The 24,432-nt window shown below is 33.1% G+C and overlaps 3 protein-coding genes across 3 annotated transcripts in view; all 3 read right to left on the minus strand.

Annotated features, from left to right (window-relative positions):
- LOC111715396 (endophilin-A) overlaps positions 1-3,294 on the minus strand; it is a 6,017-nt gene extending 2,723 nt beyond the window's left edge. The window contains exons 1-6 of the mRNA XM_023490708.1: positions 3,174-3,294; positions 2,984-3,115; positions 2,668-2,790; positions 1,989-2,093; positions 1,060-1,137; positions 8-145 (exon numbers count right to left, since the gene is read on the minus strand). Of these exons, the coding sequence (XP_023346476.1) occupies positions 8-145; positions 1,060-1,137; positions 1,989-2,093; positions 2,668-2,790; positions 2,984-3,115; positions 3,174-3,260 (663 nt within the window). The 5' untranslated portion in view covers positions 3,261-3,294. The remainder of the gene's footprint in view (positions 1-7; positions 146-1,059; positions 1,138-1,988; positions 2,094-2,667; positions 2,791-2,983; positions 3,116-3,173) is intronic.
- A 3,294-nt stretch (positions 3,295-6,588) lies between these two features.
- On the minus strand, positions 6,589-23,176 carry LOC111715398 (CCAAT/enhancer-binding protein zeta). Its single transcript, XM_023490710.1, has 29 exons — positions 22,969-23,176; positions 22,650-22,716; positions 22,369-22,501; positions 21,897-22,047; positions 21,043-21,151; positions 20,431-20,473; positions 19,556-19,699; positions 19,379-19,489; positions 18,691-18,738; positions 17,872-17,982; positions 16,807-16,854; positions 16,020-16,076; positions 15,729-15,838; positions 15,141-15,258; positions 14,586-14,674; positions 14,060-14,120; positions 13,269-13,420; positions 12,787-12,852; positions 12,359-12,518; positions 11,584-11,677; positions 11,187-11,271; positions 10,382-10,439; positions 10,067-10,155; positions 9,758-9,857; positions 9,136-9,211; positions 8,572-8,660; positions 7,854-7,961; positions 7,275-7,434; positions 6,589-6,836 (listed from the first exon to the last, which is right to left on the minus strand). The coding sequence occupies exons 1-29, from the start codon at positions 23,129-23,131 to the stop codon at positions 6,643-6,645; spliced, it is 2,994 nt and encodes a 997-aa protein (XP_023346478.1). The 5' UTR covers positions 23,132-23,176; the 3' UTR covers positions 6,589-6,642.
- Positions 23,177-23,559: 383 nt separating this feature from the next.
- On the minus strand, positions 23,560-24,197 carry LOC111715399 (UPF0329 protein ECU05_1680/ECU11_0050-like). Its single transcript, XM_023490711.1, has 2 exons — positions 23,798-24,197; positions 23,560-23,654 (listed from the first exon to the last, which is right to left on the minus strand). Exons 1-2 carry the CDS (start codon positions 24,195-24,197, stop codon positions 23,560-23,562), a joined length of 495 nt encoding a protein of 164 aa, XP_023346479.1.
- Positions 24,198-24,432: the final 235 nt, after the last annotated feature.

The raw sequence follows: 24,432 nt of genomic DNA on the forward strand, positions 1-24,432 counted from the left end.
TCAATGCGCGTTCTTGGTTAGGTGCAGCAATGTTATAATCACTGCTTGTCTCCACTCCAAGGTCCTCAAGGGTCTTAGGGGTAAACTCTCTTTTCTCCCTAGAGCTCGCCTCATTCGTCTTTGTGTACAGGGTGTCCGTCAAACTCTAAATATATATATAGTGTGTACAGTGTGTACGTCAAACTCTAAATATATATATAGTGTGTACAGGGTGTACGTCAAACTCTAAATATATATATAGTGTGTACAGGGTGTCCGTCAAACTCTAAATATATATATAGTGTGTACAGTGTGTACGTCAAACTCTAAATATATATATATAGTGTGTACAGGGTGTCCGTCAAACTCTAAATATATATATATTGTGTACAGTGTCTCCGTCAAACTCTAAATATATATATAGTGTGTAAAGGGTGTACGTCAAACTCTAAATATATATATAGTGTGTACAGGGTGTACGTCAAACTCTAAATATATATATAGTGTGTACAGTGTGTACGTCAAACTCTAAATATATATATAGTGTGTACAGTGTGTACGTCAAACTCTAAATATATATATAGTGTGTACAGTGTGTACGTCAAACTCTAAATATATATATAGTGTGTACAGTGTGTACGTCAAACTCTAAATATATATATAGTGTGTACAGTGTGTACGTCAAACTCTAAATATATATATAGTGTGTACAGTGTGTACGTCAAACTCTAAATATATATATAGTGTGTACAGTGTGTACGTCAAACTCTAAATATATATATAGTGTGTACAGTGTGTACGTCAAACTCTAAATATATATATAGTGTGTACAGTGTGTACGTCAAACTCTAAATATATATATAGTGTGTACAGTGTGTACGTCAAACTCTAAATATATATATAGTGTGTACAGTGTGTACGTCAAACTCTAAATATATATATAGTGTGTACAGTGTGTACGTCAAACTCTAAATATATATATAGTGTGTACAGTGTGTACGTCAAACTCTAAATATATATATAGTGTGTACAGTGTGTANATGAAGAAAAAAATATCCCCGAGGAGAAATAAGTCGGTACCTGCTCTACATCGTTCTCCATGATGTTGTGCATCCCCATCTGGGCCAGGTGAAGACTCTCAGCAAATTTATCCTCGGCCTATAGATCACGTGTTAAATACCAAATCAAACACGTGTTCAAGGCTCAAATCAAAAGTGATAAATTTCAAATCAAAACGTGTGATCGAGACTTAATTCAAAACAGTGTTAAATCTAAAATCAAAACACGTGTTTAACTCAATTCAAAACACGTGTTCAAGGCTTTAATAAAAACACATTAAGGCTCAAATCAAAAGAATTATTACGGCTTAAATCAAAACAAATATTCAAGACTCGAACAGAACACATGTTCAAGGCTAAAAAAAATACGTAGGTGTTTTAAAAATCAAACAAAACACGTGTTCAATGCTCAAATCATAAGTCATAAATAACACATCAAAACACATGTTCAAAAATCAATAAAGTATTAAATATCGAATCAAAACACGTGTTAAATATCAAATCAAAACACGTGTTTAAGGCTCAAATCAATAAAGTGTTAAATATTGAATCAAAACACGTGTTCAAAGCTCAAATCAAAACACGTTTTCAATGCTCAAATCAAAACAAAAATATCAAAATCTGCCTTTATCATCAAAAGTTCAAGAGTTTAATTCTCACAATTTCCTTCAATTACACCAAAAGAAAGAAAATATTCCTGTGTTTGGTATCATAGGAAAATTTAGAATTAAATTTTAATAAATCAGTCAATCATTCAACCAATCAATACATCAATCAGCTGATCAATCAATCAATCAATACACAAACCGATTAATTAATCTTTTGATCAACCAATCAACAGATCAATCAATCGATCAATCAATCAACTGATCAATCAATCGATCAACCAATCAATTCACCAACCGATCAATCAGTCTATCGATCAATCAACCCATTTTGTTTTGATATCACCTGTTTTATTTCCTTTTCCGGTACACCACCCCCTGACTGCTGTTTCCTCTTCTTACAATCATAATCCAACTTCCGGCCTTGAAGCTTCTTCCGGTGGTGCGCCACCTAGAAGTCATGTTGGTTAGTTTGATTTGTTGAGACCATTTCAGGGTTGATAGTGTCTTGTGTAGAAAGGTCATTCCAAGTCAAATTGGTTTAGAGAGGTCGGATGGGTTCAGAGTGGTCAAGAGAGGCATTTTCTGGTCAGATTAATTAGTGAATAGGTTTAGAGAGGTCATNCTAACCCAACTTACCAATTCAACCAATTAAACATACTAAACCAACTAACCCAACTTACCAATTCAACCAATTAAACATACTAAACCAACTAACCCAACTTACCAATTCAACCAATTAACCTTACTTACCAATTAAACCAATTAAAGCTTAAAAATAATCCTCCTTCTCCACTTTCAGATAAAAAACCTCAAAATTTCCTCATTTGTTTTAATCTTTAGTTTCGTGTGGGAGAGGGGGGTGGAGGCGAGCCCACAAGTGCTTATCCGAGCCTCATTTTCCCTTTTAGTTTTCATTTCAAGGGCAGATTTCTTAGGTTTGAACCAATATTTAGAAAACATGGCTCGGACGAAGTGCGGATGTGGCTCACCTTACTACTTTCACCATCCTATTTTCATAAAACCCCAACCAACCTGTTGTCAAAGTCCAGCAGCTTGTTTCCGAAGGTTGCCATGGCATCCCCTAAAGTCCCCTCAGGTTGGGGATAGGTGCTAGCTTTAGCCTGACCAGATAGTTTCGAAATACCCTGAAAAATTTAATGTAAAGGATTTTATTTTTGTAAAAATTAATTTTTATCAAGAATATTTAAATAAAAACTACGAACTGAAGATTAATAAGGAAATCAAAAATGGATTTCCCCGGCCATTACTGAAATATCTTCGAAAAATGAAAGTTGGAAGAAAAATTCGGGAAATCTTGAATTTGGCGGGAATATTGACCTTGACGGCCGCCATCTTGGCCCTGACAGTAGGATTGGGTTGAAGATACTCCTTAGTTTTAATCTGAAGATCATCCACCAACTCCACATAGATATCCGTCTTACGCTCCATCGTGTGGAAATCATCGTCAAGCTAAAAAATAAAATGATTGCAAAATTTTAAACATTTTAAATCTAACATTTTTTCTAACCTTTGTTCCTTCGACTCCGCTGATTTTCTCTGACATAAACTGGTTTGCCTTGTTGATTTGCTTCTTCAAACCCGGCAGGAACGCCATGTTTGTAACCTGCAATTGTCAACAAAAATAAAACAATTTTCTCATTTTTTCTCTCTCTCGTTTTTTATAAATTTTTTTTAAAAAGAGTTTATAAATTACACAAAAGTCAATCAACCCCATACATTTCAAAATTGAAGAACTTTTTTATGTAAATTTTATCTTGAAAGAATTATAACTTTTTATTTTTCTTTTACCCCTAATTAATGCGCGAATACAATTTTATTTTTTAATAGAATACAATTTTATTTTTTAATAATGAAGGGATAAAGAAAGACAGTGTTACTTGCCGGAATACCCCCCCCCCCCCGCTATCCTTCTATCAAATCTGTGAAAAGTATTCATTTCAAACTATCATATAACATAGTGCAAGAATATTGAAAGGGTGATGAAGGTACTAAATTATACTGGGGGGGGGGGGGGGGGGGGCTAGGACATGCAGTCAGAGATTAATTTTCATTGCTTATAACAAACTTCGCAAGAAAATCGATATCTATTGGATTAAAAAACTTTCTCATTCCAAGTTTTATAATATTTATAATATCTATAATGCCCCCCCCTTCCGTGCTTTATGTATTTTATCTTATCGAAACTCTGTGTTATATAGGCACCCAATCCAATTATTTTATGTTCTATTCGATCTTGCTTTTTTAAATAGTACAATCGTTTCAACCGTTAATTCCGCCAGAACATTAGTTTAAGTTGGTGACGAACAATCCACAATTTTAATTTTATTAGTTTATGGATTAATAATTTCACACCTTTGCGTAAATTTATTTTCAAAGATGACGAGATTTAACTTCTAAATACATCTGTTAAAATATTATCACATATTTCTATTTACTTATAATTTACCATGCCTGTGCATCAAGTGCATTGTGTTATGTGCATACAGGGTATAAGGATAAATATAGAATGGATTCACTACGCAGGGTAAGAAGAGTAAGAATAGGGAAGAAAGGAGGAGCAGATTCTAAACAATGGAAGCAAGGAAAAAAGACTAAACAAGGAAAGAAAGGGAAAAGATTTTTAACAGGGAAGTACAGGGTGTCCCACATCATATTAGACCGAGAACGGGTCTAAATTATGATTTTCGCGACTAATTAGAAAATTTCATTAGAATGAATCATTTTGAAAAATAACATAAGGCTTATGTAAGAATTTTCTTGCGGAAAATGATAAGTTTTTCGAGTATTAAGGGTTTATTTTGGTGTTAAAGATTGGAGATAATCTAATATGATATGGGACGCTCTGTACAAAGAGACTTTGAAACAGGGAAGAAAGTACAAAAAGACTCTAAACAAGGGTAGAAAGGACATACATCAAAACAAGAGTAGAATGTAGAAAAAGACTCTAAACAAGGGTAGAAAGGACATAACTCTAAACTAGGGTAGAAAGGACATAACTCTAAACAAGGGTAGAAAGTACAAAAAGACTATAAAAGGGTAGAAAGGACAAAACAACTCTAAACAAGGGTAGAAAGAAGACTCTATAAAAGGGTAGAAAGTACAAAAAGACTCTAAACAAGGGTAGAAAGGACATAACTCTAAACAAGGGTAGAAAATACAAAAAGACTCTAAACAAGGGTAGAAAGGACAAAACAACTCTAAACAAGGGTAGAAAGGACAAAACAACTCTAAACAAGGGTAGAAAGTACAAAACAACTCTAAACAAGGGTAGAAAGGACAAAACAACTCTAAAAAGGGTAGAAGGTACAAAAAGACTTTAAACAAGGGTAGAAAGTTCAAAACAACTCTAAACAAGGGTAGAAAGGACATAACAACTCTAAACAAGGGTAGAAAGTACAAAACAACTCTAAACAAGGGTAGAAAGTACAAAACAACTCTAACCAAGGGTAGAAAGGACATAACAGCTCTAAACAAGGGTAGAAAGTACAAAACAACTCTAAACAAGGGTAGAAAGGACAAAACAACTCTAAACAAGGGTAGAAAGTACAAAAAATAGTTACAATTATAAGTTAAAACACTAAATTAAAAGTTAAAACTAAATGTGCGTATTATTCTAATTTACAAAAGCTGTATACGAGTGCAAGGTTATTGCGCCTATTTTTCACTTAAAAATTGATCAATGCGTGGTCGAAATATCGAAAAAATATCTATCAAATGTGTTTTTTATTTACAATGTTTCGAAAAACCGTTAAAATCTTGAAATAATGTCTGTTTCTTGCGTTCGAGACTGTCTATTTGGATCAGGTGACTGAACACTGAATGAGAGAGAGAGTAAGATAGAAAGATAGAATATTCTTATCGACTATACTGTCCTCCATTACAAACTACTCGATGTAAAATTTAAATACTATTTATTTAATAGCATTCAAAAACGATTATGAATTTTCTGAACAATCGGTTTAAATAAAAGTAAAAAAATTTTAAAAAATTAAAATCTTAGATTTGAAAATCCGCAAGAAAAACGAGAGAGAAAGAGAGAGAGAGAGAGTACAATTGAGAGGATCTCGAAGATTTCTACATGACGTCACAAACATATTACGTCACGTCACACACACAAACACACACCACATACTCACACACACGAAAATTCTCAACTGCTCATTTAAGACAAATGCAGATAAATGTTATTTTTATTCATTTCTCAGGTCTCTAACGACTCTAACAAGATTATGGAAAAGGAATAAATGAATAAGTTCTACAAATTTTCCAATTTCTTCATGCTGACCAGCTTTTGTCCCTTTCTTATCTCGACTGATCCTCATGGCATGGATTAAAAATTTCCTTAATCAGTCCCATTGCTATGACTCCAATTTTTCCTAGTCCTCTTCCTTCAATTTCTTCGCAGTCCTGAGTCCTTACCTTTCTCGGAGCATTTCCATTTTACTAATATGCTTTCGAAACCTTCATGATCCCTTTTTAGTACTTTCCAATTTTTCTCTATAAGTCCTTGTCTATCCTTTCTTCATGGTCTCTTTATAGTCCTTCCAATTTTTCTCTTTAAGTCCTTGTCTATCCTTCCTTCATGGTCTCTTTAAAGTCCTTCCAATTTTTCTCTTTAAGTCCTCTTAGCCATCATTTCTTCATGTTCTCTTTCCTTTCTTTCGTTGTCCTTTCCAATTCTTCTCAATGGTCATCTTTTTTCCTTTCTAGTCCTTTTTTTTTTCTTTTCTTCGTGGAATCCTTTCCTCTCTCTTGCGTTTTCTTTAATGTAACAAAAAATATTTATTGAAATTAATTAAAATGGTCAACCCCATCCTTTCTTTTCTTCCCATTCCATCCTTTCTTTTCTTTCTTCAATCTTACAAATTATTTTGAGCAAAAAATATCCAAAAGTAGCATAAATAATTAGTCTAAAAATTATTTATAACAAAAAATATTTATTAAAATTAATTAAATTTTAAAGACAAAAAAAAATTCTATCTCTTCATTTTCTTCTTCAGAGGTTTTCCTTTCGATCCGGATTTCGGGGCCCATTTACCGGATTTCCCGGGTTTTCCCCCTTTCCCGGATTTTCCCCAGGTCTTGTTGTTCATGAAGTTTTCCCTGTTCTTCTCCCAGTTCAACTGCTTAACACTCGCCTTATCCTTGCTCGATACACTCTTACTCGTTCCTAAGTAAAATCAAATTAATTTCAAATTTAGGAAAAAACTAAAAATGTTGGTTATATGAAAGTAAGGTTTGAAATAAAAAAGACAACTTAAACAACACTACATTAAATAACCTTAATAAAAATGTTGCAAAAAAATTCTTAAAAATGATAATATTAATTCCAGTAAGAACCAGAAAACAGCGAATTTTAGTGTTATGTAAAAAGTAGAAAAGATTGTGAAATTTGAAGTTAAAAAATTCTTAAGAGGCATTTTTTAAGAATAAGAGAAAATACGACATACGTATTCCAGTGTTTTCTGAACCTCACAGCAAGTCTAAAAAGTAAAGCGAGGCAAGTTTTCAGATAATAATAATCTGATTAATGAAATACTGTAAATAAAAGACCAGAAACAAAAATATAAGATTTTAAACAAAAAAAAGGATAAAAACATTATGTTACCTTCATCATCGTTCTGTTCTAGTAGATGAGAGAACTCCTCGGCATCAGCCAGTAGACTGCTCAGATCATTCGGATCAAACCGATCAAAACGTTTAGAGGATTTCTTCTTGGCTCCAGACTTTTTGGCGGGCTTTTTACTCGGTCCCTCCTCCTCCTCCTCCAAATATAATAGATCATTTATAGTTCAGCATTAAAAACGTGAAATATACATTATACAATATACAGGGTGTCCCAGTGTCCCACATTATTATGAAAGATTTTGGGTTAGGTTCATCCTTGGAAATGATCAAATAAGACTAGTAACGATTTTCCCGAAAAGAAAAAGTCTCTTTAATGAAAATGAGAGTTTATAAGGTATAAACCCGTGTTTTGATTTTGTATTAGCACCAAATGCGAATAAAGCGATGGGGGGGGGGGGGGGCTTAAAAATTGCCCCAACACCGACCAAAAACTTGCAATTTTCTCATTTAAAGCTTTAAATTTCATGGATTTCTCAATGCTCATATATGTCCACCCCCCTCGTTAAATTCTAAAACGTTCCTTTTGATTCATTCAAAATTATAATTGTTTAATGTTTACCTCATCACTAAACTTAATATCTTCTTCATCCATATCATCATCGTCATCATCCATGTACTTCATATCACCTCCTCCTAGTTCATCATCATCATCCTCATCAGACAGGTCCTGATGTAAACAAACTATGACATGGTGTCCAAATTTTAAAGCTGTTTAATAGAAACTGAAAAATGTTTTAAAAAAATATTAATAATGATAAATAATAATTAGTTCGATGGTAAAATATACAACTTCATGTGTATAATGTCAAAAAAGACAAGTTATATGATGTTAGAAAGCTCTTTGGCTCTTTTTATAGAATCTTCAAAAAAATGTATTTGCAAATTCTGAAAATTTACAAATATTGATAAGTAAATAGCGCCTGGGTACATAAAAGTAAATCGTGTGTATGATGTTCAAATATCAGGTCAATCATTGAATCCTCTCATTTTATTGATTGTTACAAGCTTATTCCAATTTTCCCTGAGCTGGGAATTTCTGTAGGATTCCAATCGCTTGATTTTGATATCCATTGTGGACATTTTTATATTATGGATCAATGCTAAATCTCGTTATTTTAGTTATTCCTCTAGGTTACGATTGCATATTAACAATAGACTGAGATTTAGCAATGTTATCGATCTTATACACAATACTAGAGTTCCCAGCTCTAGCTATGTTTCGGTGACCACTTAATGTCCTTTATATTGTGTAGTACAAAAGAACATCAAAAACTTACCTGGAATCCATCATCTGTTTCTCCTTCAAGTCCTTCAGGTTCTGCATCACTATCCTCTTCATCTTCCTCTTCACCTTCGCTCTCGTCTTCTAGAGATTATTATTATTATTATCATTATAATTATTTAACCTACAGTGAAAGTATAACGTTGAGCTCCTGGGTTGAGCTCCAGAGTTGAGCTCCAGAGTTGAGCTCCTGGGTTGAGCTCCAGAGTTGAGCTCCAGAGTTGAGCTCCAGAGTTGAGCTCCTGGGTTGAGCTCCTGGGTTGAGCTCCTGGGTTGAGCTCCTGAGTTGAGCTCCTGGATTGAGCTCCTGGGTTAAGCTCCTGGGTTGAGCTCCTGAGTTGAGCTCCTGGCCACTTCTACGAGACACCAAACAAAATCCAAAGAAGTTGAAGTGTTTTTAAATTTGAATATTTATGATCAAATGTAAAATTAAAGTATATGATTTGATCAAAGCAAAAAAATTAGGTATTACTGGTAATCGTGCAAAAATGTTAAAATAAAAAATAAACAGTTTTTATAAATCTTAAAAAAAAATGGTAAGAAAGTAAAAATTTGTTACCTGGTAGATCTAGATCACTACCCTCCTCTCCTCCCTCCTCCAACCCCTTGGCAAAATCCAAATCTAAAATTAACAATATTTCAAACATTTCTTTTGAGCATCATTTTTTTTGATAACATTTATGTTTTTTTTGGAGTATAAAACGAATCAATATATGTTCATATAGAAATGATTATTTTATAATTATTTTACATAAAAAAAATTACATTTTACAATCATGACAAGTATTTCCGGGTGGTTAATTAATTTTTAAATTTGTGAAGTAATAGGGTTGACATACATTTGACTATATTAAAATATAAAAAAATTAAAGTATAAAATTTCTTGTAAATCAAGACTAAACCTAAATCAAAAATAACCGCCAAAGGTAATAAGTCAATGATAATCTTAGTAAATATTTAATACATAATTTTCTAAAAATATTTTCATTTAAACTAATTAAAAAACAAATTCTCGCCTAAGATCAGGATGTAAAATGTAAATAACAAATTCTCGCCTAAGATCAGGATGTAAAATGTAAAAAACAAATTCTTGCCTAAGATCAGGATGTAAAATGNGAATGAATGAATGAAAGGATGAATGAATAAATGAATGAATGAATGAATAATATATAAAGAACCTGAAAGTATTTATATAAAAATAGTTCGTCTCCAGGTATAGATTCTAGAGTTCTATTTATGAACTCTCTACTATCCGGGGCCACGGCCTTGATACCACCAGGTCTGAAAAAAAAATTCAGACTAATATTTTTTTATCATCTTGAATTTTAAATTAATTTTTAAATATTTTTATCAGCTGAAAAACAACATCACAGGACTTTTTTAGGTTCAACAATAGACTAATAGTTTAATTTTACGTTACTCTTCAATTTAACATGGGCCAGGGGCCTGTACTCTTGAAATGTTTCGGCTCTTTGACAAAGATATCTTACTTGTAAATGTTTCTCTTGCCAAGAGCTGAGACTGGTTTATTCTTTGCAGGATCCTTCTTGGGGTTACGGAATACAAATCTGTCAAGAAACTAAACACGGCATTCATTCATTAAGATTCGCCATTTGCATTTTTATTCAGCTCATGAAAGTATTCCGCCATTAGCAATTTTAAAGCTTATGGAAATATTTCACCATTTGCAATTTTAAATCTTATTATCATTTTAAAAATTTGCAAGAAAATTTCAACAATTTATTTATCATAACTACTTAGCAATTTCATCGGTTGACATAAAAAAAGCATAATGAATTGGTTTCCTTGGGTATTGTGAAATCATTGATGGGGTCTCCGGGATACTTGATTGGAACATTCTCACTTTAGCATCGTTCATGTTCAACTCCGTTTAGAATTAGAGGTATCAATCCATAGCATCAAATAACGACAATTCTATGATTTTAGAAAAGCCACCAAAGTGTGGAAGTGTCCTACATTTGTTACCAGAACTATTTAAAATATGTGTCAAGCAATTCTACGTTCTTTTCTTGTTGGTGTAAATTGTAGCTTTAATGGACTGTAAGCGTCAGTTCAAGTTTCCCTCCGTGCAAAGGAGACAATGCCAGATTTAGAACTGAAAGCTACCCTTAGCATTAGATCTGTGTTTTTGATTATTTAACTTGTTATTTTCATTTGTGGGTTCTCTGCAGTGACTTGCGCATCACTTGCTGATAAGAAACGATGAAGAAATTATCAGAATTAAACACTTAAAGATTCAGAACAAACGACGTTATCGTAATTTTGATAAGATTAAGGTTTTAAGCGTACCTTTGTAAATCTGGCATTGCCATCTTTGCACGGAGGTTCACATGAAATTACGCTTAGCGTCCATTTAAAGCTTAAGCGTATCGGTAAGCCAAAAAGATGTTTTGTTTTCCACAGTTTTATTGGGCTAACTGTACACTAAGTTTTAATTTTTACAATTTACAATGCAGGATTCTAATTTGTGTGTAATGGAAGTTCACTGTCAGTTAGATCTGTTTAAGGTATACGGTGTACAGTGTACACTGTGTACAGTGTACAGTGTACATTGTACAATGTACCGTGAAGTGTTTACATGAAGGATTCCTAAGGTTTTGTGCAAACATGGCGACTGTTGGATGAAAATGGCGGCAGAGGGCTTCCAGTTCCCAGAACCCATCCTTGTCAGCTCCTGTACATAGTATTAGCAAGGAGTAGTCCCTTAAAAGTTTTTAAATTTTCACTCATCACTTCAATCTAGATTTACCCATGCGGAATTACTGGTGCGACGTTGCGACCTATAACGTCTCATCAAAATTAAATAAGACTTGCTTACTTTAAGGATTTCCAGGAGTTACAAAACATTACGTTTTCAATATCAAATGAAGTTGAATTAAGTTTAATGTTGAATGTATACTTCGGGTTTAAAATTCATAAACTTTCTGGTTTAATAAATATAAATCAATTTTAATCAATGATCAAAACTTCAAAGTTTGGGGTTTACCTGCATAGAGAGGATTTCTGCATTGTGCATCATACGAGTATTTAGCAGTGTGTCCCTTAGTGGCCTTCTTAAACATCCAACCAGGCTTGATCTCCTAGCAGATATTCGCATTTTTATTAAATTTCGTTTCAGAGAGTCATTATTATGATATGACTCGAATGACCCAAATCAAATTCGGAAATTATGTATTGTAATATTAAAAGGATTAGTTTTAAATCTAAATTGAATGAATTATGATTTGAGTGGGAAGATAAGGGAAGGGAAGGATCTGACCCCCCCCCCCCCTTCGTCTTGGAGAGCCACGACCGCAACTTATTGAATTTCCATGGGCTATCGTAAACCATGTTCTCCTTGCAGACGCTAGAGATAGAAGGAAAATTATTCGGATTCAGGCTATTAGGCTTACACCCATTACCCCCTTACAATTTTCGAGAACACTCCCTTTCAAGGGACTGTCGTTTTTATTTGAAGTAACCCCCCACTATAAGAGGGGTATGCTTATTGCTTAATTCAAACGGTATCCTTGAAACCTTTATCTGATCAATAATGCGGAAGATAACGTCATTAGTCTAGCTTAAAAAGTGTTTACTTCTGACAATTCCTACATTGTTTTCGTGCAACAGAAACTCTCAAGTGAAAATATTAAGTTTGAAAAAATATTAACTTGACCAGACACCGTTGTGAATCGGGCATTCTTCATTTTAAATGGAAGGTTACTTCAAATTTCGTCTACGCTTGATAGACTCTTCGAGTTTTTACAGTTTCTTATTCTTACCTCCTTATCATCCTCCATTTTCACATCAGCCTCATCATTCTCATTTTCATCATCACTCTGATTTTCCTCCATATCCTCATCCTCCTCAGCATCCTTAGTATCCTCCTCATCCTCCTCTTTAACATCCTCGTAGTGCTCGTCATCATCAGAATCATCAAATCTAAACAAATTAACAAAAATGTAGATCCATGAATTCGGGTGTAGATTTGCAAAATATTAACCGCACAATACAAAAAACTTGTGCTCTCTCAAAGCACCCCTCACAAGTCTTGACATATGAAAATATGGCAAAACCCCTCTGATCTCTCAATGCTCAATCATGTTTTGGAAAATACTAAACTTTAATTGGTTGATACTATTTTTGACTTTGTTTAAAATTCCTTCAAAGCAGTGGTTAAAATAATAATAATTAATAAAAATAATAATACCTTGAAAAATCTGTATTTCCATCTTGAGATTCCAGAACACTTCTTAAACTAAGATCTCCTCGGGTTCTGATGAAAAATAAACAAAAAAATCATTTTTTTTTCATCGCACAATTATTTGACTTTAAGTCAGAACTTGGGATCAAGGATCAAGCATTGATCTCAATCTTGTGCAGATCAGCGGATTAATTTAACCTCTCTTCGATATCCCGTGATTGGTCTAACTTGAAGATGGATATCGAGATCCTCAAATTCACAAGTGCCCACATTGGATATCAAGATCAAACATTCAAGGAGAACAATTTCCACAAAAAAGTTCCGATCTTTATTCTAATTAACCAAAGCTTGATACTAAAATATATTCCCAAATTTTGTAACTGCATAAAATGAACCTGAGCTAATATGAAAAAAGATAAACGAAGAAAATATGTTGATAGATCTTAATGGATCTAAAAATGTTGAAATCAATTTATTGTTTTAATTACCTGAGTATTTCTGAAATGATGAAGAGAATCCCTGCTGCACTATTTGAAGGGAGATACTCACAACATTGAAGAAGACGCTTTATGTACGCACGTACTCGTACTACACTACAGTCCTTGCGTACAGAGTTGTACAACAAGTTCAAGAACATAACCTAAAAATATCTTTTTTTAAATTAGGACATGTACAATGAACTTAACTATAAATCTATATATATACTTTGCTTGTCTGTCTGTTTGCATCTAATAAACGTCAAAACCGCTAAACCGATCGGGCCCAAACTTTGTGTGGGACCTTACATGACCCCAGGGAAGTTTTAAGAATGATCAAAATACCAAATTTGCCTCAAACAAAACTCGATTTTCATATAATATAATAATCTACGAATTTTTTTATGAAATGCGCGAATTCTTTTTTGGGTTTGTTTTACAACGTATTGTGTACAAAGAGAAAATGTTCACAATTGAAATACAATAAAAACGAATCAAGTTAAATTAAATAAAGTATTAAAATAGTTACACAAACATTACATACAGTAACCCTAAGTTTTCATGACATCCCTTTTCTAGTTTAAATAATTTTCACAATATTTTCTTTTCAATTGTTAAGATTTAGTTAATTTTTAAAAAGACAAATTTTGCATTACAAGCTCTATTCAAAAAAAGGAAAATTGCCTAAATTAAAGATTATTAAAAATCAAATCAAAATCTCTTCAGAATGTTTAGTGTAAAATTGTGTAGGCTCGGCATGTACAGGAAATTAAGGGGGTGCTGGTTATCTTCAGAATTTTAACCTGCTTTGAAGATGTAGAGAACCCAGGGTCCAATATTTTCCAATACAAGGCAGTGTAGAACCTTAAAAAATTAGAAATATCACAGGTAAAAAGAATTCTATATTCTTAAAGAGACTGTAAGCGTAATTTATAGTGATCCTCCATGCAAAGACCTGGCAGTGTCCGATTCACAACGGTACACTTGAAACCTTCGACTGATCAACGTTGTGGAACTTATTCTTATCAATCTACAAAAACGCTTTAAAATTGTTGAAAACTATGATAGAGAGCTGTTTTAAGTTATAAAATAATAATATTTACTTTTTAGAATTGACAGAAAATAAATATGTTCTTCCGAATTTTAATGTAAAATATTCGTTTATGTCAAGTTACACAAATAGCGCATTAACTGTTAAGAGGTCATACTGTACCAGCCTTTCAGAGTATTTTTTAAGATTTAAACATTTTGAATGAATGAATGAATGAAAGGATGAATAAATAAATGAATAAATATATGAATGAATAAATGAATGCAGGAATGAATTACCTGTCATTAACAGAGTCCCTCGAGTCCATGATCTGGTAGAGCAGGGTGAGGGTCTGTACACTGATGTTGAAGCTCACCATGTGAACCAACTTTACATACATTCATTTATTCAATCTTGGAGATGGAGATTAAATAATTAATATCATATAATCAATGGATGAAAAAACTTAAAAAAATTATTAATATTTAACAAAAGTTAATTAAATAAAATCATACCAACAAAATGAAGAAATGAAGGGAAATAAATCAATTACTAAATAATTGAATAATTAGAAAAACGAACAAATGATTGAATAAGTAAAAATATGATTGAACAAAAATAAGTATAAATCATTAAATCAATGATTGAATATTAAACAAATGAATAAATATTAAAATAAATTAAAATGAATGAAAGGGTGAATAAATCAATGGATAAATGAATAAATGAATGGATAAATGAATAAATAAATGGATAAATGAATAAATGAATGGATAAATGGATAAATGAATAAATGAATAAATGAATAAATGAATAAATGAATAAATGAATAAATGAATAAATGAATAGTATTCCTTGTGCATTGTATTAATCTGTTGATCTAGCTGAGCTGGGTCAAGCTTGGAGTAAGGGAATGCTCTGTTTACACCAGTCAGTAGAGCGGACATCAACTTGTTATCTATCTCTCCTTTCCTAAATACAAATAGGTAAATATTAAATATGCATAAATGTGGATCAAAGATCAAATGAGAAAATTAATAATAAAGTTTAAAAAATGAAAAATTTAAAAAGTGTGAAAATAAATATACATAAAATGTTTAACAAAAAGTGAAAGATTGAATGAAAGATAACAAAACGAATGAATAAATGAATCAGTTGATAGATTGAGTGGTGGAGAATATAAGAATAATATAAAAAATGCAGGCTATTTTACTTGTAAGGGTAAACGTCCGAGCGAATGATTTACAGAAAGAAATAATTATCAATAAATAAATGAATGAATAAATGAATTAATTACTTGATAGATTTTGAGGAATGAGAAGTATATTTTTACGAGTGTGATGGCAATATTACTGTTAAGAATGAATGAATGAATGAATAAATGAAAGGATAAATGAAAGGATGAATAAATGCATGAATGAGTGAATGATTAAATGAATTACTTGATGGATATAGTGAAGAATGAGAAGTAAATTTTGACAAGTTTGCTGGCAATATTACTGGTTTTATCCAGCATCATCTGAGATAGAAAACAGATTCCATAATATTGCGCCTAAACTCACAACGCCATCTTGTTTTTGTTTTTATTGTTTATGATGAAAATGAACAAATCGTTCATCCCCTCCACCACAAACCTGTGGTTGGGGATAAGTTTAATATGGAGAGGAAACTACAACATGGGACCCCCCTCCCTTAAATATTATTAAAATAATTCTCTAATCCAAGATGGTTTCCTTGGGACTGATGTTAGGTCGGTAGAGTAAACGTTCAACCTCCTTCACCAGAATATCCTACAATAGGCCTAGGTCAAGGTCAAGATCAAGATTAAGGTCAGGGTTAAGATCAATGGAAAAAATCTGGATCAATGAAAATAAAATCAAGGCCTAGATTAAGACCAAGACCAAGATCAATATCAAGATCAATGTAAGGATCAAGATCAATGTAAGGATCAAGATCAAGGTAAAGATTAAGATCAATGTAAGGATCAAGATCAAGGTAAAGATTAAGATCAAGGTAAAGATTAAGATCAATGTTAGGATCAAGATCAAGGTTAAGATCAAAATAAAGATCAAGATAAAGGTAAAAATTAAGATCAATGTCAGGATAGATCAAGGTTAAGATCAAGGTAAAGATCAAGACCAAGGTGAAGATCAAGATATAGTTTAAGATGAAAGTCAAGACAAATGATAAAGCTGGATTAATGACAGATTGAAGGCCAAGAGCAAGGTCAAAGTCAAGACCAGGGTCAAGGTCAAGATTGAGGTGAAGGTCAAGGTGAAAATCGAGGTCGAAGCCAAGACGGAAATTGAGATTAATTACAAGTTTAAGGTCAAAATCCAGATCATGATTAAAATTCAAGGCCAGTTAACAATTAGAATCAAGATCACGCGATCACGGTCAAATTATTGATCAAGATCAAGAAGGATATCAATGTAAAAAATACAAGGTTAAAGAAAATACAAAAATAAAATGTCAGTGAAAAATTAAACTTTGAAAATATTCGATCAAACTAATTTTTACCTTCATTCCTGGATGCTCTTCAATGAGTACACCAAGATGATGCATCGCCTGTACTCAATATTTTTCATTCATTATAAAATCCAATTTTAGTTTAACTAAAAACCACTTTCAAAGAAAACTAAGTAGAAGGCATGATGAAAAAAAGCTATTGTTAGAAAAATAAAAGCTATTAGAAAGATATAAATATAAATATTTACAGTTTGGAAGTAAGAAACATTAAAAGTCATTGAAAATTAATAGTTTTACGTTAGAAAACCCATTAATAATTTGACAAAAAGAAGAAAATAAAAACATTTTCTATAACTTGGAAGTATAGGAAATTTAACTTAATAACTAGTGATTGAACATTTTAAAAGTGCGAGGATAAATATGAAAAAGACAATTTTTAATTTAACTTGAACAAAAGTAGGTGTACAGTGTACACTGTAAGCTGTACATTACAATTTCAATTATTTGCCTCTTATACAAAAAACTTTTTCAGGTGTAAAAATTTTCTTGAAAAAAGCATTCTTCCCTTCTACAAAATAGTTTCCCTCCACATGCACTTGTTTAGGAATTACTTGATAATACCACTGAACAACAAACAAACAGACAAACACAAAAGAAAGAAAGAAAGAAAGAAAGAAAGAAAAAAAGAAAGAAAAAAAGAAAGAAAGAAAGAAAGAAAGAAAGAAAGAAAGAAAAAAAGAAAGAAAGAAAGAAAGAAAGAAAAAAAGAAAGAAAGAAAGAAAAAAAGAAAGAAAGAAAGAAAGAAAGAAAGAAAAAAAGAAAGAAAGAAAGAAAAAGAAAGAAAGAAAGAAAGTAATAATCAATCATCCTTCTGTCAAAAATAATCGTAAAAACGATTATTAACGTCACAATTGGAAAAAGTAGAAAAACAAGAAACTGTTCAAGAATTATCGAAAATGCAGAGAAGAATATTGATTTCCTGATTATCAATTTGCTAAATTATTTGTTACCAAAATGTTAGTTACGAAATTGTTATGTTCCCAAATTAAAATTATTAGGAGGGGGCTAGGGTAATACTAATAATACTTCAAATGCGGGGAAAATAATATTGATTTCCTTTGCGGCAACTGCGCGTGTTGGATCTCCGAGCCGGTTAACCAGCTTCTCCAGCAACAACTGCTCTTGCTCTGGGTTACCACATAAGAGACGTTGTGTACAGCTGATCACCTAGAGAAAGATAGATAGATAAGTAAGGATGAAGGTCAGGGTTAAGATCAATGATAAAAATCTGAATCAATGAAAATAAAATCAAGGCCTAGATTAAGACCAAGACCAAGACCAAGACCAAGACCAAGACCAAGATCAAGTTCAAGTTCATTATCAAGAATATATGTAAGGATTAAGATCAAGGTAAAGATTAAGATCAATGTAAGGATCAAAATCAAGGTTAAGATCAAGGTAAAGATTAAGATCAATGCAAGGATCCAAATCAAAGTTAAGATCAAGGTAAAGATCAAGACCAAGGTGAAGATCAAGATCTAGTTTAAGATCAAAGTCAAGACAAATGATAAATCTGGATTAATGACAGATTAAAGGCCAAGAGCAAGGTCAAAGTACAGACCAGGGTCAAGGTCAAGATCTAGGTAAAGGTCAAGCTGAAAATTGAGGTCGAAGCCAAAACGGATATTTAGATAAATTACAAGTTTAAGGTCAAAATCGAGGTGAAGGTCAAAATCCAGGTCAAGGTCAAAATCGAGGTCAAGATCAAAATTCAAAGCCAGTTAAAAATTAGGATCAAAGTCAAGTGATTACGGTCAAATTATAGATCAAGATGAAGATGGATATCAATGTAAAAATACAAGGTTAAAGAAATATAAGAATAAAATGTCAGTAAAAAATTAAACTTTGTAAATATTTGATCAAACTAATTTTTACCTTCATTCCTGGATGCTCTTCAATGAGTACACCAAGATGATGCATCGCCTGTACTCAATATTTTTCATTTATTTTAGTTTAATTGGAACCACTTTCAAAGAATACTTAGTAGAAGGCATGATGAAAAAAGCTATTGTTCAATCAAGTAACGAATCAAGACTGCAGAGGAAGAAAAAAAGATTGTAGATAAACCAATAACGGAGCTGTTTATAAACGAAATAGGAGAAAATCAGAGTTAAAATCCATGTCAAGTTGAAATAACAAATTTATTAAGAATGTTAAAAATTCAAGAACGTGTCTAGCCCTAACTAAGTCCCTTGATAATTATAAATATTTAGTTCATACATCAAGTTTATTATCAGTCCCTTGATAATTATAAATATTTAGTTCATACATCAAGTTTATTATCTGTCCCTTGATAATTATAAAAATTTAGTTCATATATCAAGTTTATTATCAGTCCCTTGATAATTATAAATATTTAGTTCATATATCAAGTTTATTATCTGTCCCTTGATAAAGCAAATAAATACCAGAAAGGAATTACCCTTTTTTATGAAAGGAGAGACTAGATGCCATATTCCTCTCCAATTTTGGTCTATCTCTTTAACCCCCCGGCATCACATAGGAGGGGGTTAGGGTAATACTTAAGATAATACTTAAAATGCGGGGAAAAAATATTGATTTCCTTTGCCGCAACTGCGCGTGTTGGATCTCCTAGCCGGTTAACCAGCTTCTCCAGCAACAACTGCTCTTGCTCTGGGTTACCACATAAGAGACGTTGTGTACAGCTGATCACCTAGAGATAGATAGATAGATAGAAAATTAGACCCCGAGACCCTTAGCTTAAGGAGTCCGCGCTCACCTTTACTCTTGTGTTCTCAATTGAATCCTTTCCAACCAGATCCATAGCTTGAATAAATCTGATATAGAAATCCCGCAGTTTATCTTCAAACATCCAGGACATAAGATACCGGTCACGAGTATCCTTGTTGCCACCGGTCAACTCCTAAACATAGATTCGGTCATTCCAGTCAAGTTTAACAGATACCGGTCGCAAGAATCCTTGTTGCCTCCGGTCAGCTCCTTAACATAGATTCGGACATTTTAATTGAATTGAAAGAAATACGATACCGGTCACGGCCCAGGTATCCTTATTGCCACCGTTCAGCTCATAAACATAGATTCGGTCAATATTATTGCAATCAAGGATATAAGAGATACCGGTTACGGGTATCCTTACTAAATAAATAAAATAGTCAGCCAGGGTTCAGCTCCTAACCGCTCCACCATTATGGAATTGGCAGGGCGTCACTGGTACTTGTTTCAATGAAACAAGGTGTGGTGACTGGTGGGCCAGGAAAGAGTCAAGGTAAAAGGCCAGTCAGCTCTTTCCAATAAAATCGGTCATTCAGAAATAAAATATTTTCACTTACGGGTTGTGTGATTTTATATTAGTAATTTGAGTTTTACTTGAACTTGAAGTTAAAAATTGATCATAATAGAAAGTGTTTAACAAAAAAACGAAAAACTTTATTTATTACTTCGCACTGAATAAAATTTCCCCCAAAAAACTGTAAACGGAATTGTAATTGACCCTCCTTCTATAGATTGGCATGTTAGATTCACAATGATACACTTTAAATCTTTGTCTAGTCCAAGGAGAAATGATAAATCCTTATGTTTCTATTTTAAATTTGATATTAAGATTGGTTCCCAGAAAAAGTGGTTTTTTCCTACCTGAAGCTGATGAAACGGATTACGTTCAAACTTTCTCAGTTTTCTGTAAACAAAATCAGTTTTCTTCTGATTAGAATAAATATGAAAAATCTGTAGTTAAACATTTCCTCTGCCCTTCAAGGGATCTACAAATTTTATTTTTCTTCATGGTTTTTTTTGTGTTTGGTAATTTAAGAGTCGGCAAAGATTGTTCTTCTAAATGAAAATCTTATCACTTAAAGCATTACATAGGATCTATTTTATTTTGAGGAAGGGAAAAAAGGATCCGGATCCAGGTCATTAACATTTCTTTAAAATTTACGAATTTATTAACAAAAGAAATTTTTTTTTAATTGTTTTACTTTTTTCAAATTTATTTTTATGCTAAAACTTGATGAACCCTTCAAAATTAAAGTAATTTATTAACAATCTCTAAGGGAATTTGAGTTTTTGAGATTAGAAAGTTTTTTTTTCAGTTTTTGGATAATGTTATGCCCCTTGCTTTCGGATCCGAGGATCCGCATATTTTTGCGGATCCGGATCAGGAAGCCAAATTGTTGTGGATCTAACAAATAATGTAATGGGATATTATATTTTAAAAAGATAAACAAGTACAAATGTTAAATGATTTCCCTGTCTGGAATAAGAAGATCTGAGATGAGAAGATGAGATATAGTTTCCAGGGAGAGAAGACAGGGTCGTCTACTCTTCAGGGACACCAGGCTTAGCATCGTCTCCAGAACTTAAATAGAAAGTAACCTTAAATTACATTTTAATTTCAAGATGGCTTTCAAAAATGGTCACCCTAGGCGGTTTTAAAGATAGTTCCCCACAGACAGTCGCCAAGATGGTTCCCAATAAGTTTCCTTGCCGGTTCCCAAGAAGGTTCCCAAGAAGGTTCCCAAGAAGGTTCCCAAGAATGTTTCCTAAGAATTGTTCCTAAGAATGTTCCCAAGAAGTTTCCCAAGAAGGTTCCCAAAAGGTTCCCAAGAAGGTTCCCAAAAATATTCCCAAGCATGTTCCCAAGAATGTTCCCAAGAAGGTTCCCAAAAGGTTCCCAAGAAGGTTCCCAAGAAGGTTCCCAAGAAGGTTCCCAAGAATGTTCCCAAGAATGTTCCCAAGAATGTTCCCAAGAAGGTTCCCAAGAAGGTTCCCAAAAGGTTCCCAAGAAGGTTCCAAAAATTGACCTAAAGATGGTTCCAAATAAGGTTGCCATGACGGTTTCCAATACATTTCCAAATTAGTTCATACACAGTTAACACGAGGTCCCAAGATGGTCCCAAAAGGGGTTTCCAAGCCTGTTCCCCAGACGGTTCCGCCGAAGGTTTCAACTTTCAAGACGGACCATGGTCCCCAAGCTAGCTCCCAAGTTGGTCCTAAATTCGATCCCCAAGAAGGTTACTTAAAAAGAGTCTAAAACGGTAACAAAGATGATCGTGAAGACAACCCCTAAGATGGCCATTGGCCAATTCCCAAAAAGTTAAGACCTGAGAAGCAGTGTATAGGAGAGGCCTGGACCAGAACTACGTAGGCTGACAGCTTGTCGGTCAAAGTACCAGATTTAAGAACTGTTTTCAGCCACGCCTCCTCACCCTTGTCCCCTCCCTTCTTCCGTCCCGCCTCATAGCAGGCTACTTCCTATTCATTTCACAAGGGTCAATTTTTCAAGTTTATTAATTTTACAAAAGAGAAACAATTCATATTTAGAAGAAGTAATGTTCCAATTGTTCTATAACAAACCAAAAATATGTTAAAAATTGAATTATAGAGAGATAACAAAAAAATTAATACTAAGGCCAAAAAGAACAAGAAAAGAATTTAAAAAAGGAGAAAATCAAAAAAGAAAAGAAAAACATACAAAATTAATGAAAGTATGAAAAAAGAGTGAAATGAAAATTCGACATGATAAGAGAATAGTACAATTTTTAATTTATCATTCAGTAAAATATTAACTCCTGCCTGTTCCCAGACTTTTTCTGTGTACTTCTCTATCTTAGGTAGCCAGTAGGACATATTGACCGGCGTAGTGTCACTAGCCGGGCTGCTGACCGTACTATACCACTTTTCTCCAGCCTTTATCACGCAGTAGTTCCTACAACACAAATATAATCAGATGACAAGAAAGAGTTCCCAGCTCTGGATCAAGTGGATCAAGCATTAATCCCGATATTCACCGTTCAAAAGTTCCCAGCTCTGTATTAAAATTACAAAGAAAATTTTCTTATTGTTTATTTAGATACCTTGAAGGGACTGATTTTAAGAAGTGGAACTCTGGTTTACTCTCTGACGATGCTTCCTCCTCGTCATCTGGGATATATGTAAATAAATATATATTCCTTTATTTTTAATCAGATATATTCAATTCAGGGATAAATATTTTAAATCATGATTTTCGGTGCTCTTGGAAACCAATTAAATAAAGGACATCAGCTGGAGAGTTTCTCCACCCTCTTTAAAACTTTCCCCTGAAACCCCTTAATAATTACATCTGGAGGGAATAATAATTAGCAAGAGAAGGGAGAGATAAGAAAAATATATACATATATATCCCTTATTTACCTGAATCTATCTGCCCACTGCTACTAGTGCTACTGACAACGTTTTCTTGAACTTTTTCATTTTTAATCTTTTTCGTTTTCTTCTTCTTCTCTTCGTCGGTCTTCTTCTCTTTACCTTTCACCTTTGTCTCCTTCTCCTCCTTCTCCTCAGTCTCCTCTTTCATGTCCTTCGTGATGAAATCGTTGATGGAATATTTATTCAACTAAAGAATTTTTTTTCATCAAAATTGTTCATGGCCTCAATAAAGGCAAAAGTTGGGAGATAGTATATAAAGGATAAAGGATAATGGGAAGGAGACAGTGGGGTTGGGTGTTTGATGGAGGGTAGAATGGGGGTAAAGGTCTAATTAAACTAGAAATATAGAAAATATGTTCTTGAAAAATTTACATATTAAAATTTTTATTTTTTTAAAGTTTTTTTCCCAATTAATAATAAATTCAAAACTTATGTTGATAATTCCAGCTGTCTAGCTTTTTCAGGCACAGTTGACGCAATATTTCGATTCCTAGTGGAAATTTAACGCTACGAATGATTTTTCTGCCTATATGGAGTCGCCAACCCCCCCCCAGAAAAAAAAAATTATTATTTTGTTCACGCGGTTCGAAAACTATAATTCTGTAAAATTTCCCCTACCTTTTCAAGAAGCTTTAAATCATCTTCGTCACCTCCCAATTCCTCAACTAGTTCTAAAAAATCGGTTGAAAATTAAAACATACGTTTTAACAAATTGTCAAACACTGCGATGGACCTGGAACTTGGATTGGTTAAAGATAAACTTGCTTGACTGGAAAAATATTAATTGCTGAAAAAAGTTTATTTTTAAGATTACCTAGTGTAAGAACTTCATCATCTTCTACTTCTTTACTCTTCTTTTTCTTTTCTTTTTTCCTTTCCTTTTCAGAACTCTTCGATTCTTCTTTCTTTCTTGTCTCCACTTTCTTCACCTTTTCCTCTTCTTTTCTCCTTTCCTTTTCAGGACTCTTTGATTCTTCTTTCTTTCCTGTTTCCACTTTCTTCACCTTTTCCTCTTCTTTTCTCCTTTCCTTTTCAGGACTCTTTGATTCTTCTTTCTTTCTTGTCTCCACTTTCTTCACCTTTTCCTCTTCTTTTCTCCTTTCCTTTTCAGGACTCTTTGATTCTTCTTTCTTTCTTGTTTCCACTTTCTTCACCTTTTTCTTTTCTTTTTTCACGATTTCAAACTTTTTCACGTCCTCCGATTTCCCAGTCATCTTTTTCTTCTTCCACAAATCTTTCTTTTTATTCCAATCTTTCTTTTTCTGTGCGGCCACCTCGCTTGGTGTCAATTTGGCCTTCTGGACAAACCCGCTCTTCGTCTTTTTAAAGTTCTTTTTACCGGCCGCTGGCAACGGCCGTTTGTCATTTTTAAATTTACCCATTTCTGAAATATCAATATCGATCAATAATAATTACAAGATATTTTTTAATCAATTTTCATTTTATTTT

Source organism: Eurytemora carolleeae, unplaced genomic scaffold (genome assembly GCF_000591075.1).
Source record: "Eurytemora carolleeae unplaced genomic scaffold, Eaff_2.0 scaffold1741, whole genome shotgun sequence".
NCBI classification, from domain to species: domain Eukaryota; kingdom Metazoa; phylum Arthropoda; class Copepoda; order Calanoida; family Temoridae; genus Eurytemora; species Eurytemora carolleeae.